This window comes from Oncorhynchus clarkii, chromosome 5 (genome assembly GCF_045791955.1).
Source record: "Oncorhynchus clarkii lewisi isolate Uvic-CL-2024 chromosome 5, UVic_Ocla_1.0, whole genome shotgun sequence".
Taxonomy (NCBI): Eukaryota; Metazoa; Chordata; class Actinopteri; order Salmoniformes; family Salmonidae; genus Oncorhynchus; species Oncorhynchus clarkii.
Window position 1 is genome coordinate 28,433,468 of NC_092151.1, and position 16,480 is coordinate 28,449,947.

At 41.3% G+C, this 16,480-nt stretch overlaps 2 protein-coding genes across 2 annotated transcripts; one reads left to right on the top strand and one right to left on the bottom strand.

Moving 5' to 3' along the window:
- Nucleotides 1–822: 822 nt before the first annotated feature.
- Nucleotides 823–2,963, bottom strand: LOC139408617 (transmembrane protein 203). Its single transcript, XM_071152703.1, has 2 exons — nucleotides 2,872–2,963; nucleotides 823–2,318 (listed from the first exon to the last, which is right to left on the bottom strand). The coding sequence occupies exon 2, from the start codon at nucleotides 2,022–2,024 to the stop codon at nucleotides 1,608–1,610; it is 417 nt and encodes a 138-aa protein (XP_071008804.1). The 5' UTR covers nucleotides 2,025–2,318; nucleotides 2,872–2,963; the 3' UTR covers nucleotides 823–1,607.
- On the top strand, nucleotides 2,956–13,554 carry LOC139408616 (aminolevulinate dehydratase). The gene is made up of 12 exons (XM_071152701.1): nucleotides 2,956–3,030; nucleotides 3,864–3,986; nucleotides 4,562–4,612; nucleotides 5,804–5,900; nucleotides 9,819–9,954; nucleotides 10,060–10,143; nucleotides 10,281–10,369; nucleotides 10,547–10,602; nucleotides 10,702–10,789; nucleotides 10,900–10,986; nucleotides 12,688–12,817; nucleotides 12,922–13,554. Exons 2-12 carry the CDS (start codon nucleotides 3,871–3,873, stop codon nucleotides 12,978–12,980), a joined length of 993 nt encoding a protein of 330 aa, XP_071008802.1. The 5' UTR covers nucleotides 2,956–3,030; nucleotides 3,864–3,870; the 3' UTR covers nucleotides 12,981–13,554.
- Nucleotides 13,555–16,480: the final 2,926 nt, after the last annotated feature.

Below are 16,480 nucleotides of genomic sequence, written 5' to 3' on the forward strand. Positions count from 1 at the left end.
CCAAAAGAGGGCTGATTAATGTTTCATAGATTTCTGATGAGATTAAATAATATTACATTATCAACTTTACCAGATTAAATGTTTATTTACACATATATACAAACAACAACAAGGTTACCAAAAACGAGCAGATAAGAAAAGGAGAGAAAAAAAGAAAAGAAAAAAAAAAAAACTGGCGACAGTCTAACCAAATTCAAGACAGTACTTCAATTATCCCTCCCCAGCAACACATTTCACGTTAGGAATTAAATTACACGTTGAAGGATAAAATTAGGCCATGCTTGAACAAGAGGACCATAACACAGATCAAATACGATACATTTTATCCACAGGCAGCAATGTTCATGGGAGAGCCATGCAGACAAAGCGCATGGAAACACTGTCACACTGTCCTCAGACGAGGTCAGAAACTGAGGGGAAACCCATGACCCTCATCTCCAGCCATTAGTCCACCGAGTATTTGACAATAGTCTGTTAATTAAAACAACCCACCTGTATAGACAGACGGGTTGGCTCACAACGTCACGAAAGTGATCCAAGCGCATCGATGTGGCCCGGAATGCATGCGTTGTTATGATAGCTAGCAATAATAGTGAATTTCGTTTCGCATGGCCCGGTGCCCAAGGTGGGTAGGATAATTCACTTAAGACCTCCGTCTACCCGGGGCCATGCAAAATTAACTCGACCATTGACAAGAACCTGCCATGAGGGGAATGGAAGGTGGGTCGTTGCAGCTTGTATCTTCTTATTGATATCATATATTGTTTAGAGGTGTTTTCGCTAGCTAGCTAACCAACAATGTATTTGAGAGACAGCAAGTACTCATTGTGCAAATGTATTTATGTTTTCAATAAACATTGAAAGTAAATATAGTTTACATGTTGTCAACAGTCTAATAAGCCAGGGATGGCGAACTTTGGGGGTTACAATTCTGAACTCATGAGGTCTGGATCTGTGTACCTACATCCATCCATACAGTCCCCCTTACATCCACACACACACATTTTATTTTTTTACCTTTATTTAACTAGGCAAGTCAGTTAAGAACAAATTCTTGTTTTCAATGACGGCCTAGGAACAGTGGGTTAACAGGTGCAGTACGACAGATTTTTACCTTGATCTTGCAACCTTTTGGTTACTTGTCCAACCCTCTAACCACTAGGCTACCCTGCCGCCCCAACATGCCTTAAGAGCCAGCCCTAACCTTTTGGGGGCCCTACCTTTTGCCCCCTTACCTTGCAAGCAAAACGTGACAGCGGAAGGAATAATATGCAGTTTTACAGCTAATTTCCTGATATTCTACCTTAGGGAGTGAAATGTTTGCTGTTTTTAATATGATATCTGAGTGAGTAACAAAATCAATGGGGCCCCCCCTGGTCGATAATTAGACAAAGTTTAAATAGCTGGCAAGACTAATTTACCAATCTAAAAAATGTTAGCTGACATGGTATAATTGAGTGACTGTCAGTGACTGACATAACATGAGAAAAACTTCTGATACACAACCAAATTTGCCCAACCCTTATCTAAGCCAACCCGGTCTTTTTTTTTCCCCCCCATAGTTGCGCACGCATCGATTTTGTTGCTAAACAAAACCGCCCCTGGCCTCAGTTGACGCGGCAGGCGCGAATCATCAGCAGCTGCAGGAGGATGAAGAGCGGCGAGACAATGAGACCGAACCACAGATCGCGCGCCTGCTCCTGCTCTGCCAGCTTCTGGCACAGCAGCACCTCACACACCAGCTTGAGGCTAAGCACCGTCAGCACCCATAGCAGCCTCAGCACTGCCAGCCTTTTCTCATTCTCCTGGTACAGCCGGATGGACACGATGGCTGTGAAGTAGGTGCTGAGTCCATCAGCGGCAAACAGAGGGATGAAGACCAGCCACCAGCTCATCCCAGGGTCAAAGAAGTCGGCCCGTAGCGCTACCAGCACGCTGAAAACCAGCAGAGCCCCCAGTTGGAGGAAGAGCTCAAAAGTGGCAAAGCCCAGCCATTGGACCAGCTCCCGCAGAGAGAACAGCATTGCCTTAAGGTGGAGGAAGTAGACGCAGGTGGACTGTTCAACCAGGGATGAGCTGGTCACTGGTTCGACTCAGGAGAGGTGATGTTCCAGACTCAGGGTGGTAAAGTGTGAAGGAAAGGAGACATGGACGTCTGGGCAGGAATCCACAGAAGGCAATAGAAGAGGAACTGCTGCACAGACGATAAAGTTCATCTACATCATTGAAGACAGTGGGGGGCAGAGAGGACGGAATACTGTGAGCCAGTGATGAGCTTCACATGTGGAGGATGTCTTCAAAGAATCAAGGTGTTCTGCCTTTATTTAGAAACAGAGATATTTTATTCAGACCATGACAACAAAATGTAACTTCCATTTATTAAAATGGCCATACACTGAACATCAGTGACAATAACTGTTTACTTCAGTTCCCTTTACCAAATTACATTGTAACAAGCTTGAAGTCGATTGAAACAAACGTATCAAAAGTTGCAAACATTGTAACAATCTCAATCTGTAAGGTTAGTCTAGACGAAACTGATGTGTCGTTCAGAAATACAATGTTTCGAGAGTAGTGATGATAGTTGAAATCGCAAACGAATAACGTAATATCTGTCTAGTAGTTAACCGATCAAATGCTGTATTGTCAGATTATTCGGATAGTTAGCTAACGTTAGCTGAGCTACAGTCAGACAGTGCTAGCACAATGAGCTAGCTCGCAATCTACAGAATATCGTAGCGAAGCCCTTCTTCATCTCATACTAGCTAGCTACAATCACCACATACAGCTATTTCTCCTTATTTGCATGTGTGAACTGATGGGGGTTATTGTATGACATTAAAAGGTTTTAACAACAGTTTGTGGTTTTACCTTAATTCATTGAGTTCCGATTTTTTCGTAATGTTTTCCTTCCTTCACTGAGATAGTGTACAATCGCGAGAATTTGTACGTTCACGGAATTTACGGTGGCCGGTTAGTGCGTGAGACTAGTGCAAGCGAAAGCCAATGAGCAAGGACGTACTGTACAAGGTAAGAACACAAACATTAACCTTGTTGTATGTTAGTTTATGCTGCTAAATTACGTTTTGGATGTTGCAAGGTGAACAAGTTATACATCTGCAGAATATGAGCAGGAGGAGTTGCAAGTGTGCTTGCTATAAGCCGTTTGGTGTATGGAGCACATGATTCTTGATCGAATAAATTGAAGTTAGATTTCTGTCATTACATTTAATTGTTTTAAACCTATTGTTTAATAACAGATTTAGCTTAATCATTACTAATAGTGGGTGTTGTATGTCATAAAGCACAATATTGTAAACTTGCTTTCTAAATCAGTCATTTAACTATCGTTGTATTTTTAGTTTATCAAACGCGCTTTTTTTTGTCAGGTATCGCTTTAAACGTTACTCGTTTCCAGCTGTGAACTTTTGATGTCAGGTGTCAAAGCATGCATTTTGCTTCTCTGGTCCGCGTGCTTATGGATAGTTCCTAAGACAATAGGAATTATGGACGGACTCTCTCCACCCATTTGATTCGAATATAATTACCTGGTTATTTGAATAAAATCAGCCATTTTAATATAGATGTAGACCCTTTCATGTTAATAAATCTTTAAATTATATAATTAAACGGATCTGGGATGTGCTTTCGTAAATGTGAACAATTACTCTTGCTCACGTTGTGTGAAAACCACTGCTGTCACTCAGGGTCATCCAATTGTTTCGTTTAAGTCGGGTTTCACGCGTGCTTGGTCAGTTAATGTGGGAGAATGTGTAAACCATTCTCTCATTCCAATGCCTCTCAGAAATGTGGGCGTGAATATAAGTTCCATTGTCAAACACCTCTCTCTTCCTCTCTCTCAGGGCAAAGATGCAACCCGTCGAGTCTCTCCTCCACAGTGGCTATTTCCACCCAACACTCAGATACTGGCAGACCTGTGCCTCAGACTTGAGACCTGAGAACCTCATCTACCCCATCTTCATCACGTAATGTCTCTCCTCTACCACATAGACACTAGGATGTCTTGATGTTGTGATACAAATGTCAAAGTAAGGTAAACTGTACAGTACCAGTGAGAAGTTTGTACATACCAACTCATTCAAGGCTTGTTTCTTTATTTGTACAATGTTCCACATTGTAGAATAATAGTGAAGACATAAAACTATGAAATAACACGTATGTTTGAAAAAGTTTTAAAAAATGAGCATATGTGGGAACTCCTTCAAGACTGCTGGAAAAGCATTCCTCTTGAAGCTGGTTGAGAGAATGCCAAGAGTGTGCAAAGCTGTCATCAAGGCAAAGGATGGCTACTTTGAAGAATCTCAAATATAAAATATATTTTGATTTGTTTAACTCTTTTTTTTTTTTGGTTACTATATGATTCCATATGTGTTATTTCATCGTTTTGATGTCTTCACTATTATTCTACAATGTAGAAAATAGTCAAATTACAGAAAAACCCTTGAATGAGGTGTGTCTAAACTTTTGACTGGTACTGTATATATTTGGGTGGCTATGTGTTTTTGTGACATGGCAGCTTTCTGGTTCTTTTCTCCAACAGTGACAGCCCTGATGCTGTGGAGCCCATCGCTAGTCTACCTGGCCAGGCCAGGTAATGACACCAGATTACCTGTTCATTTGGTTTATAATCTCATCTATGATAATTGCTCATCTATGCTGGGTACAGTAGTTGAATACACCCAATGTGCTATTAATGTATCATGTATTGTAATCATATTTTAAAACATATGACTTTGAAACAAAAATACTTTCAATTAGAATTATCATGGCTATCTGATTGAGTGAGAATGAGCGGGGGATGGGACCATTGAGAGCAAGGCTGTGACCTCCAGATAAATACTGTGAGGCAGGGTGGATCCAGAGCCAACAACTGGGCCAAGATAAGAAGAGAATCCATTAGCTTTTTGTCCCTCACAACCCTCTCTTATCATGCACCATTTGGTTACAATAAAGTAGGCTGTAAACCAATACTGAGCCCTAAACCTTGGTACTGTTATGTGTCAGAGTTGAAAATACTGTGTCTATAGTTCAAATCAAATCCCAGTTTATTTGTCACGTGCCCCGAATACAGTGAAATGCTTACTTACAGGCTCTAACCAATAGTCCAAAAAAGGTATTAGGTGAACAATAGGTAAGTAAAGAAATAAAAAGACAGTGAAAAATAACAGAAGCAAGACTTTATACAGTAGCGAGGCTATAAAAGTAGCGAGGCTACATACAGACACCGGTTAGTCAGGCTGATTGAGGTAGTATGTACATGAGATATGGTTAAAGTGACTATGCGTATATGATGATGGGTGGTGGGACATAATGCAGACAGCCCGGTTAGCCAATGTGCGGGAGCACTGGTTGGTCGGCCCAATTTGAGGTAGTATGTACATGAATGTATAGTTAAAGTGACTATGCATATATGATAAACAGAGAGTAGCAGCAGCGTAAAAGAGGGGTTGGGGGGGCACACAATGCAAATAGTCCGGGTAGCCATTTGATTACCTGTTCAGGAGTCTTATGGCTTGGGGGTAAAAACTGTTGAGAAGCCTATTTGTCATAGACTTGGCACTCCGGTAGTTATCTGACTTTGGCAGTTATCTAATTTACTAAGACTGATTTGGTTTGTTGCCCAAGGCAAACAAGATTTTAGGCTATGGAGATCAAATACATCACAATGCATTGCTAATGAAGTGCCACTATGTAATTGCTTGCCTCAAAGTTGTATTGAAATAGCACTTTGTTGTTTGTCGATTCCCTGTGTCTCCCTCAATCTATTTTTTTCTCTTCTCAGATATGGAGTGAATAAACTGGAGGGCATGCTACGCCCCCTTGTGGAAAAGGGCTTGAAGTGTGTGCTGATTTTCGGAGTGCCTGCAAAAATAGCTAAGGTAAACTATACTGTATCAAAAATATAAACGCAACATGTAAAGTGTTGGTCCCATGTTCCATGAGCAGAAATAAAAGATCCCTGAAATTTTCCATACAGACAAAAAACATATTTCTCTCCAATTTTGTGCACATATTTGTTTACGTCCCTGTTAGTGAGCATTTCTCATTTGCTGAGATAGTCGATCCACCTCAGGTGCTGTAATATCAAGAAGCTGTTTAAACAGCATGATCATTATATAGGTGCACCTTGTGCTGGGGACAATAAAAGGCCACTCTAAAATGTGCAGTTTTGTCACACAACACAATGACACAGATGTCTCAAGTTTTGTGGAAGCATGCAATTGTCATGCCGACTGCAGGAACGTCCACCAGAGCTGTTACCAGAGAATTTAATATTAATGTCTCTACCATAAGCCGCCTCCAACGTCATTGGAGAGAATTTGGGAGTACTTCCAACCAGCCTCACAACCGCAGACCATGTGTAACCACACCAGCCCAGGACCTCCACATCTGGCTTTTTCACCTGTGGTATCGTCTGAGACCAGCAACCCGGACAGCTGATGAAACTGAGGAGTATTTGTCTGTAATAAAGCCATTTTGTGGGGGAAAAGTCATTCTGATTGCCTGGGTCTGGCTCCCCATTGGGTGATCCTGGTTTCCAAGTGGGTGGGCCTATGTCCTCCCAAGCCAACTCATGGCTGCACCCCTGCCCAGTCATGTGAAATCCATAGATTAGGGCCTAATGAATTTATTAAAATTGACTGATTTCCTTTATATGAACTGTAACTCAGTCAAATTGTTGCATGTTGCATTTATATTTTTGTTTAGTGTGTACATATAGGTATTTCTATGAACTAGGGTACCATTGAGGATTTCCTACACTGGACAACTTGTTACAGCTGTTGATAAGTCATTGATAATAATCAGCATTTTTTTCCCCCCATGTCATTACATTAAGATATGGGGGGATTGTGGCTATCTATATTGAATACGATTCACAAGTTGATTTAAAACCTATGCTTAACCTTTTATCATGGTTGGTGTTTTGACGGATTTGTCTAAAATCGTGTGACATAAAACAACTTTTCTTTCCTTGCATTTATGGCAGTGTAAATTTTCGTTATATAATATTATGCATTAATCAGTTAAATTAGACATTGAACTTGAACCCTTTAAGAATCCTGGATCTAATTGTTGGACAGTTTTTTGTAACTCAGAAATGCAGTGTAACTACGTAACATTTAGTTTCTCCTTATGTTACGGGGTGAAAATCAAATAAATGATGTACGCGATTGCAAAATCGAATGCTTCTAACCAAAAGGGTCACCTTACCTTGATACTTAAAACCTAAGTCAATACTGCCATTAAATTAGTTCTTCAATAATTATGCATAATACTTGATGGAGGCACATTTGTGTCCATTTGATGTTACACCAGTGTAATTTTCACATGTCATCTGATCCAGGAAGGAATTGTCAGAATGACAGTCAAGTGATGAACAGCTGTTGTGATAGTGCATGCGATGCAACAACAGCCCAAGAGCTGGAAAAAAGGTGTACACAAGGAATGTCCCGAATATTTTGGTGTGGTCTCATTACATTGGTGAAGACAGTTGTGCCTGGATCTAATATCCCTAGCGAATTGATATTGATCATCTGTTGTTGTCTGCTTGATTGACAGCAGGGTCTTATTAGATTTAACAGAGAAGGCATTAAGATAATGAGTCTATGTTTTTGTGCCACAGATTGGACAGAGTTAACTGTGCACAATTGTGTAGGATATTCTGGATATAATGACAAGCCTAGTGGAATTATTCACAATATGATCAGGTAATGAAATAACATGACAGATACATTTTGTTTTCCATGTTACACCTGCAAAAAAATAATGTGTTGGGGGGGGGGGGGGGGGTTCTATATTAAGCCCTACATGTACAATTTATATAAATTATACAATTGTATAACACTGAGGTCCTTAAAAATTACAGTGAAGTGCTTGAAAAAGTCCCTGAAAGTCCTTGGATTTTGCTTGCCAATGTCTTTATGAACCCTGCTTAGAGTATGTATAGTCCTAGGCCTAGAGTCGTGGCCAAAAGTTTTGAGAATGACACAAAATATACATTTTCACAAAGTCTGCTGCCTCAGTTTGTAGGATGGCAATCACTCTGTCATGCTGATTGGGTTCGAATAACAGACTGGAAGCTTCAAAGGGAGGGTGGTGCTTGGAATCATTGTTCTTCCTCTGTCAGCCATGGTTACCTGCAAGGAAGAATGTGCCGTCATCATTGCTTTGCACAAAAAGGGCTTCACAGGCAAGGATATTGCTGCCAGTAAGATTGCACCTAAATCAACCATTTATCGGATCATGAAGAACTTCAAGGAGAGCGGTTCAGTTGTTGTGAAGAATGCTTCAGGGCGCCCAAGAAAGTCCAGCAAGCGTCAGGACCATCTCCTAAAGTTGATTCAGCTGCGGGATCGGGGCACCACCAGTACAGAGCTTGCTCAGGAATGGCAGCAGGCAGGAGTGAGTGCATCTGCACGCACAGTGAGGCGAAGACTTTTGTAGGATGGCCTGGTGTCAAGAAGGGCAGCAAAGAAGAAGAAGAAGCCAAAAATCAGGGACAGACTGATATTCTGCAAAAGGTACAGGGGTTGGACTGCTGAGGACTGGGGTAAAGTCATTTTCTCTGATGAATCCCCTTTCCGATTGTTTGGTGCATCCAGAAAAAAGCTTGTCCGGAGAAGACAAGGTGAGCGCTACCATCAGTCCTGTGTCATGCCAACAGTAAAGCATCCTGAAACCATTCATGTGAGGGGTTACTTCTCAGCCAAGGGAGTGGGCTCACTCACAATTTTCCTAAAAACACAGCCATGAATAAAGAATGATACCAACACATCCTCCGATAGCAACTTCTCCCAACCATCCAGGAACAGTTTGGTGACAAACAATGGCTTTTCCAGCATGATGGAGCAACTTGCCATAAGGCAAAAGTGATAAGTGGCTCGGGGAACAAAACATCAATATTTTAGGTCCATGGCCAGGAAAGTCCCCAGACCTTAACCCCATTGAGAACTTGTGGTCAATCCTCAAGAGGCGGGTGGACAAACAAACAACCCACAAATTCTGACAAACTCCAAGCATTGATTATGCAAGAATAGGCTGCCATCAGTCAGGATGTGGCCCAGAAGTTAATTGACAGCATGCCAGCGCGGATTGCAGAGGTCTTGAAAAAGAAGGGTCAACACTGCAAATATTGACTCTTTGCATCAACTTCATGTAATTGTCAATAAAAGCCTTTGACACTTATGAAATGCTTGTAATTATACTTCAGTGTTCCATAGTAACATCTGACAAAAATATCTAAAGACACTGAAGCAGCAAACTTTGTGGAAATTAATATTGTGTAATTCTCAAAACTTTTGGCCACGACTGTATGTTGTTGTTGTATAGGTGGAGTTATGGGCCAATATGCATACATTCATGTTTATTCCTCTAAGTACACATGTGGTACTGCATGAAAATCATTTTTGTTTGTTTTAAAACATTTTGTAGTGTTGATCCCAATATCACACATTGGCCCTAATTATTTATAGAAAGACCGATACAGATGTAGGATCTTAATTTGATCACTTTTGTTGATAATTTTAAAAACTATTCTTAAGTTAGTAATTTCCACTTTAACATTTCAGACTTGATTTGCCCTAATGTAAAATGTATCAACCCCTACAATAAATGTAAACTAATTATAATCCACAGAATAATTCACATTTCCTGTTGCTGCAGGATTATTTCCCTGCTGCAGGATTATTAACCTGCTGTAGCAAACTGTCTCAATTTAAGATCCTATATCTGTATGCACTTGGTATGTATTTAAAAGGCTGACGCCAGATTTCTTGCACACCTTGTCATCCTCTCAGGATGAGAGAGGTTCGGGTGCAGACACAGACAATACTCCGGCTGTGTTGGCTGTGAAGAAGATAAAGTCTCTTTTCCCTGACCTGCTGATGGCCTGTGACGTCTGCCTCTGTCCCTACACCTCACATGGACACTGTGGTCAGTCACTCTCAATCACATTCCATTTGTCTAAAACTAATGCAAATATAATTTATTTTGATTGACAGTACATTGTTATAAGACTGCCCTCTGATTCTCCTTCAGGAATCTTGCGGGAGGATGGCACTCTGGACAATGGTGCCAGTTGCCAACGTTTGGCAGAAGTGGCATTGGCCTATGCCCGCGCTGGTGAGTTTGTTCACTCCTCACCCCTCTGTTTTCTACTCACTTCTAAAAAATAGTGTTTATCAATACCAATGTTGATATTGTTTATGGGGCCTTATACACATGTCAATAGTTTAAGATATCTTGTTTGTCTCGTACAGGCTGTCACATCATTGCACCCTCTGATATGATGGATGGGCGAGTGGGAGCTATCAAACATTCACTGATGTCCAATGACATGGGCAACAAGGTAACAGATGGGAGCACTAGTTTGTACATAAAAATAGAACGCATATTCATATGGACTCAATAAGGAAAGGAAAACTTGCCTTAAGGAAATCCTCAGTAAGGAAGCCATTTGCTAAAAGGCAGAATTTCCTGAATGAAAATGTCCAAGAAAATACATGTATTTCCTCCTCCTCCTCAGGTGTCAGTGCTGAGTTACAGTGCCAAGTTTGCTTCCTGTTACTATGGTCCCTTCAGGTAACAATTGATTGTAAAACTTAAGATGGGCAGAAAAGGCATTACTTACGCGTTACCATTTGACAAGATGTTCTAAGATCTATTATTATGTGTGTGTAGAGATGCAGCACAGTCCAAGCCAGCATTTGGAGATAGGCGCTGTTATCAGCTGCCCTCCGGTGCAAGGGGCCTGGCACTACGAGCTGTGGTAAGAAAGTGTCTGAAGTCCATCCATGTGTATTAGGGGGAGATCGTGTTTGTGTCAGAGATCTTCTGTTTACCCAGCTGGTTGAGGTTTTGTTTATGGTTTTATCTCAGGACAGAGATGTCAAGGAGGGAGCAGATATGCTGATGGTGAAGCCAGGACTGCCCTATCTGGACATAGTGAGGGAGGTCAAAGACAAGGTCAGTATGTTCTCCCTCATTAACCCCTTTCTGTCTGGTAACAGTGTTTCAGGCTCTGGGAGTGGTGTTTAAGTTTGAGCTAAATAACCACACCACACTAAATTCACATCCAAGCTTTTCATCAGTTATCTATAAAGACTACAAAACTTGCCTCTTTAGCTTCTCTTCTGACAGCAAAAAAAAAGAAACAGCCCTTTTTCAGGACCCTGTCTTTCAAAGATAATTCGTAAAAATCCAAATAACTTCACAGATCTCCATTGTAAAGGGTTTAAACACTGTTTCCCATAATTGTTCAATGAACCATAAATAATTAATGAACATGCACCTGTGGAACGGTCGTTAAGACACTAACAGCTAACAGATGGAAGGCAATTTAAGGTCACAGTTATGAAGACTTAGGACACTAAAGAGGCCTTTCTACTGACTCTGGAAAAACACCAAAAGAAAGATGCTCAGGGTCCCTGCTCATCTGCATGAACTTCCCTTAGGCATGCTGCAAGGAGATATGAGGACTGCAGATGTGGCCAGGGCAATAAATTGCGATGTCTGTACTGTGAGATGCCTAAGACAGCGCTACAGGGTGTAGTGGCAGACCACAACACCTGCACATGATTGGTACAGCCGAACATCACACCTGCGGGACAGGTACAGGATGGCAACAACAACTGCCTGAGTTACACCAGGAACGCACAATCTCTCCATCAGTGCTCAGACTGTCCGCAATAGGCTGAGAGAGGCTAGACTGAGGGCTTGTAGGCCTGTTGTAACTGTCAAAAACGTCCCCTATGGGCACAAACCCACTGTCGTTGGACCAGACAGGACTGGCAAAAAATGCTCTTCACTGACGAGTCGCAGTTTTGGCTCACCAGGGGTGATGGTCGGATTCGCATTTATCGTCAAAGGAATGAGTGTTACATTTAGGCCTGTACTTTGGAGCGGGATCAATTTGGAGGTGGAGGGTCCGTCATGGTCTGGGGCGGTGGGTCACAGCATCATTGGACTGAGCTTGTTGTCATTGCAGGCAATCTCTACGCTTTGCGTTACAGGGAAGACTTCCTCCTCCCTCATGTGGTACCCTTCCTGCAGGCTCATCCTGACATGACCCTCCAGCATGACCATGCCACCAGCCCTACTGCTTGTTCTGTGTGTGATTTCCTGCAAGACAGGAATGTCAGTGTTCTGCCATGGCCAGTGAAGAGCCCAGATCTCAATCCCATTGAGTACGTCTGGGACCTGTTGGATCGGAGAGTGAGGGCTAGGGCCATTCCCCCCAGAAATGCCTGGGAACTTGCAGGTGCCTTGGTGGAAGAGTGGGGTAACATCTCACAGCAAGAACTGGCAAATCTGGTGCAATCAATGAGGGGGAGATGCACTGCAGTACTTAATGCAGCTGGTGGCCACACCAGATACAGACTGTTACTTTTGATTTGTCAAAATCCCCCCCCCCCCCCTTTTTGTGCAGGGACACATTATTCCATTTCTGTTAGTCACATGTCTGTGGGACTTGTTCGATTTATGTCTCAGTTGTTGAATCTTCTTATGTTCATACAAATATGTACACATGTTAAGTTTGCTGATAATAAACGCAGTTGACAGTGAGAAGACGTTTCTTTTTTTGCTGAGTTTACATGTTTTCACAATCTTTCACAATAGTTTCATCTGCTCCATCGCTTTCTTACCATCCTCTCTGGTCTCTTCCAGCACCCCACTCACCCACTGGCAGTGTATAATGTGTCAGGGGAGTTTGCCATGCTGTGGCATGGGGCCCAGGCTGGAGCTTTTGACCTGCGCACTGCTGTACTGGAGTCTATGACTGCCTTCCGCAGGGCAGGTGAGAGGGGATGGGAGACTTTGGGTCTGGAGGAACAGTGCTCTGTTCTCTATAGAGAGAGTGAGTTCTACTGCTCTAGTTGTATATTCTTCCCTCTGCTCTAGGTGCTGACATCATCATCACCTACTATACACCTCAACTGCTCACCTGGCTGAAAGAGTAACAGACAGAAGGATGGACATAAAGATGGATCATGTGACAAACTCCTTTTTACCTAGCTGTGCAAGGCTGACCTACACTGACAAATGGTGTCTATTCAAACCAAACTGACATGTGAGAACAGGCAATCTATATTCATACATTAATTTACAGTTTATTTTTCTATATAACATTGTTACGTCATATAGTTTTTTTTCTTTGTGTGCAGCAACCACTAATTCTCACCAAAGGTGGGAGTCTTGGAGCTAGTAGACACATTTGTAAAGCGTATCAAATTCGCTTTGAAGGGTTTGTCTGTTAGATTAAAGAATGGTAATATAAAATATGTTGATTTTGTTTTATGGGCATTATTTACTATTCTATAGTTTTCTAAATAGAGTATCAAGAATATAGGCCTTGACTTTTTATAGCTCTGTGACGTCTGTAATAGCTCTGGCTTTAGCGCTGACATTTAGCAGTGGTTGTAAGGTTGGGTCAAGAAATCTGTAAAGATCTTTTTTTTACCAGGGTAAATGGTCCTGTCCCAGAAAATAGAGATTTGTTAGATAACAGCAATAAAGCTACAATCAAGTCTGAAATGTGCTCCATCAAGTAACATTTTCTTAATTACATATAACTTTGTTCAATACGTTTGTCATAGATTTGACTAAATATAATGAAAGCAAAATAGGTTGCAGTTCAGATACACTCGACTCTGCTGGTTACCTTCTGTACTTGGGTGTTGTCAGATATATCCACCTCCCAAACAAGGAGTTTACAGACAAGTCGTCATTATCACAAGCACAGAGGAAAAGTACCGGCTAGACATATGCAGAACTATCTAATTCTGTACTAATCAGTGAAATCTTGAAGGAAGGATGCATTTTCAAAGTACAAAAACTCTACCCCTAGTCCCTCTCTAAAATAGCCATCTAAGAGAGAATCTTATTGGCTGGAGGGTTTTCAATGGATGGTGCCCCTTTGAAGACTGTCCACACATCCTCCCCTGCAAAATAGAAAAACAGGTAGAAGTTTAACATGCTTTACTCAGCTACTATACCTACACACACCCATAGATTTGACAGGACACATGAAACTGGATGTAAACTAGACATATACATTTTGGCAGGTCAAAACACTTACCTCTGAGCTGGTATTGTCAACCTGTAGCTGGTTTGATCTTTCCTGATGGGCAGCAGCAGGAAACTATGCTGTCAGCCACATAGGACAGCGCTGAGAAGGGACACAATTTCTTAATGTCCAATATTACAGTATGTGTCTGTTTCAGTGCTTTCATGTATTTTCCTCATCCTATGTTCATTACATTGTTATTACTTATATACTAGGGCTCTTTGTTAGGAGAACAGATATTTTTTAACTCCAGTGAATATCAAAGCTTTCTATTTTGTCTGCCAATCTTTTGTCATCTGTAAATGATGCACAATCGGGAGCATCCTGTCATCACCACCATGTACGGCAACTGCACCGCCCTCAACTGCAAGGCTCTCCAGAGGGTAGTGCGGTCTGTACAACGCATCACAGGGGGCAAACTAGCTGCCCTCTGTGACACCTGCAGCACCCGATGTCACAGGAAGGCCAAAAGATCATCAAGGACATGAGCCCCTGCCTGTTCACCCCGCTATCATCCAGAAGGCGAGGTCAGTACAGGTGCATCAAAGCTGGGACAGAGAGACTGAAAAACAGCCATCACTAACATAGAGAGGCTGCTGTCAACATACAGACTCATCTCTGGCCACTTTAATAAATGGACTTAATAAAGGTATCACTAGTCACCTTAAATAATGCCACTTTAATAATGTTTACATATCCTACATTACTCATCTCATATGTATACACTTTTCTATACCATCTACTGCATCTTGCCTATGCCACACTGCCATCGCTCATCCATATATTTATATGTACATATTCTTATTCATCCCTTACGTTTGTGTGTATAAGGTAGTTGTGAATTTGTTAGATTAGTAGAACTATACAGTAGATTACAGTTCCGATTATTCACAATACAATCTTGCACTTTAGTCTACCTACAAGGGCAACCAGCAAAGCTATGCGACAGGCTGGTAAAATGATACCACCCCTGTCAGGTTTCAAGATGTAACTCCTTGGCCAATTGAGAAAACTCCTAACCATTCTCTTATAGGTGTCTTATTTTGATGAGCATGAAAAGGAATTACTCTAGAAAATGGTAAATTATTGCATTCATTGAATAATGTGTACAATTTTGATTTTAGTTAAAGATTGAGTAAATTATGGTATATTAGACTTGTAATTATTTGTCATATAATGTTGTAATTTTCTTACCGCTGAAGATGAGTCACATCATGGGTTGGCTTCAGAAGATGATCTTGGTCATAGACTATATGGGTTGTGGTAGGTAGCTTGTACAGTCACAGGAGCTGAAGAAAGGTGCTCAGTTCTATGCAAGTGCTCTAGCTGTTGGAGGTGTGTGCAGACTGCACAGACAAGCCAATGAGAGAACATTCATCATCACAGATGCCTGCATCAGCAATTATGTATGAATAATGCAGAGGAAACTCACTGCTAAACTGTCAAAAAATGTATTTGTCAAATATTTTCAACAAATACATGATTTTGCTCATTCTATTTTCCTCTACCCAAGAATACATTGAGTAGGCCCATCTTTTATACACACAATATATATTGTGTATTTGTTTACTATTGTTATTAGTTTTGTGTTTATAAACCTCTCTGATAGTGCACAATAATTCCCTAACGACCAATTGCTGCTATGTACTTGATTGGTTTACCCCTGGTTTTAATGTCTGGTTTACCATTCTGATGAGATGGCGAGTGTTCTGTTATCCATTTGTCGGGTCTATAACATGTGGGACAGGAGACTTCTCGCGTTTGTCACTAGTGACCACAAACCACCCGAATTTATGATTTCATGATTATTATTTTTTACAATCGAGTCTTACAGGTGCAGAACATTGTCATTTTTCCTGGTTCGCTAGCTACAGTAGCTACCTCTGGTTAGCCATTTGATTCGTCTCCATAAAGATTGTCCACGGGCAGGTGGTTCACGGTTTCATATTATACGAATTTATGTTGGGGGGAAAAGTAGTTATTGATATAGCTACATTAATGTTTAAGGACACACTTGCAAAGTGACATTTAGGAACGTATGACAGCTAACGTTAGCTTGTAGCTTATCTTGCTATCGCGTAACGTTAGCTAGGTAACGTTAACTTAGGTACTTTAGTTAGCGAGCTGAAAGGTTTTGCTTCCCTAAATGTGTAGCTTTCAATATATTAATCATACATTTCAAAACAAACCGTAACGAATATTGTATGTTTTAATTTGACTGTTCTTTTTAGTTGGAGGTATGTAGAACATAGCTAATTGTTGATGCCGGTAATGTAACTAGCAGGCCTTTGATCAATACTAATTTATATTAACGTTACACATAAGAGTCATTGGACGACGCGAAAGCGTCTTCTATGGGGAGTAGAGCCCCGACGCTCGGTCGGATATTATTAA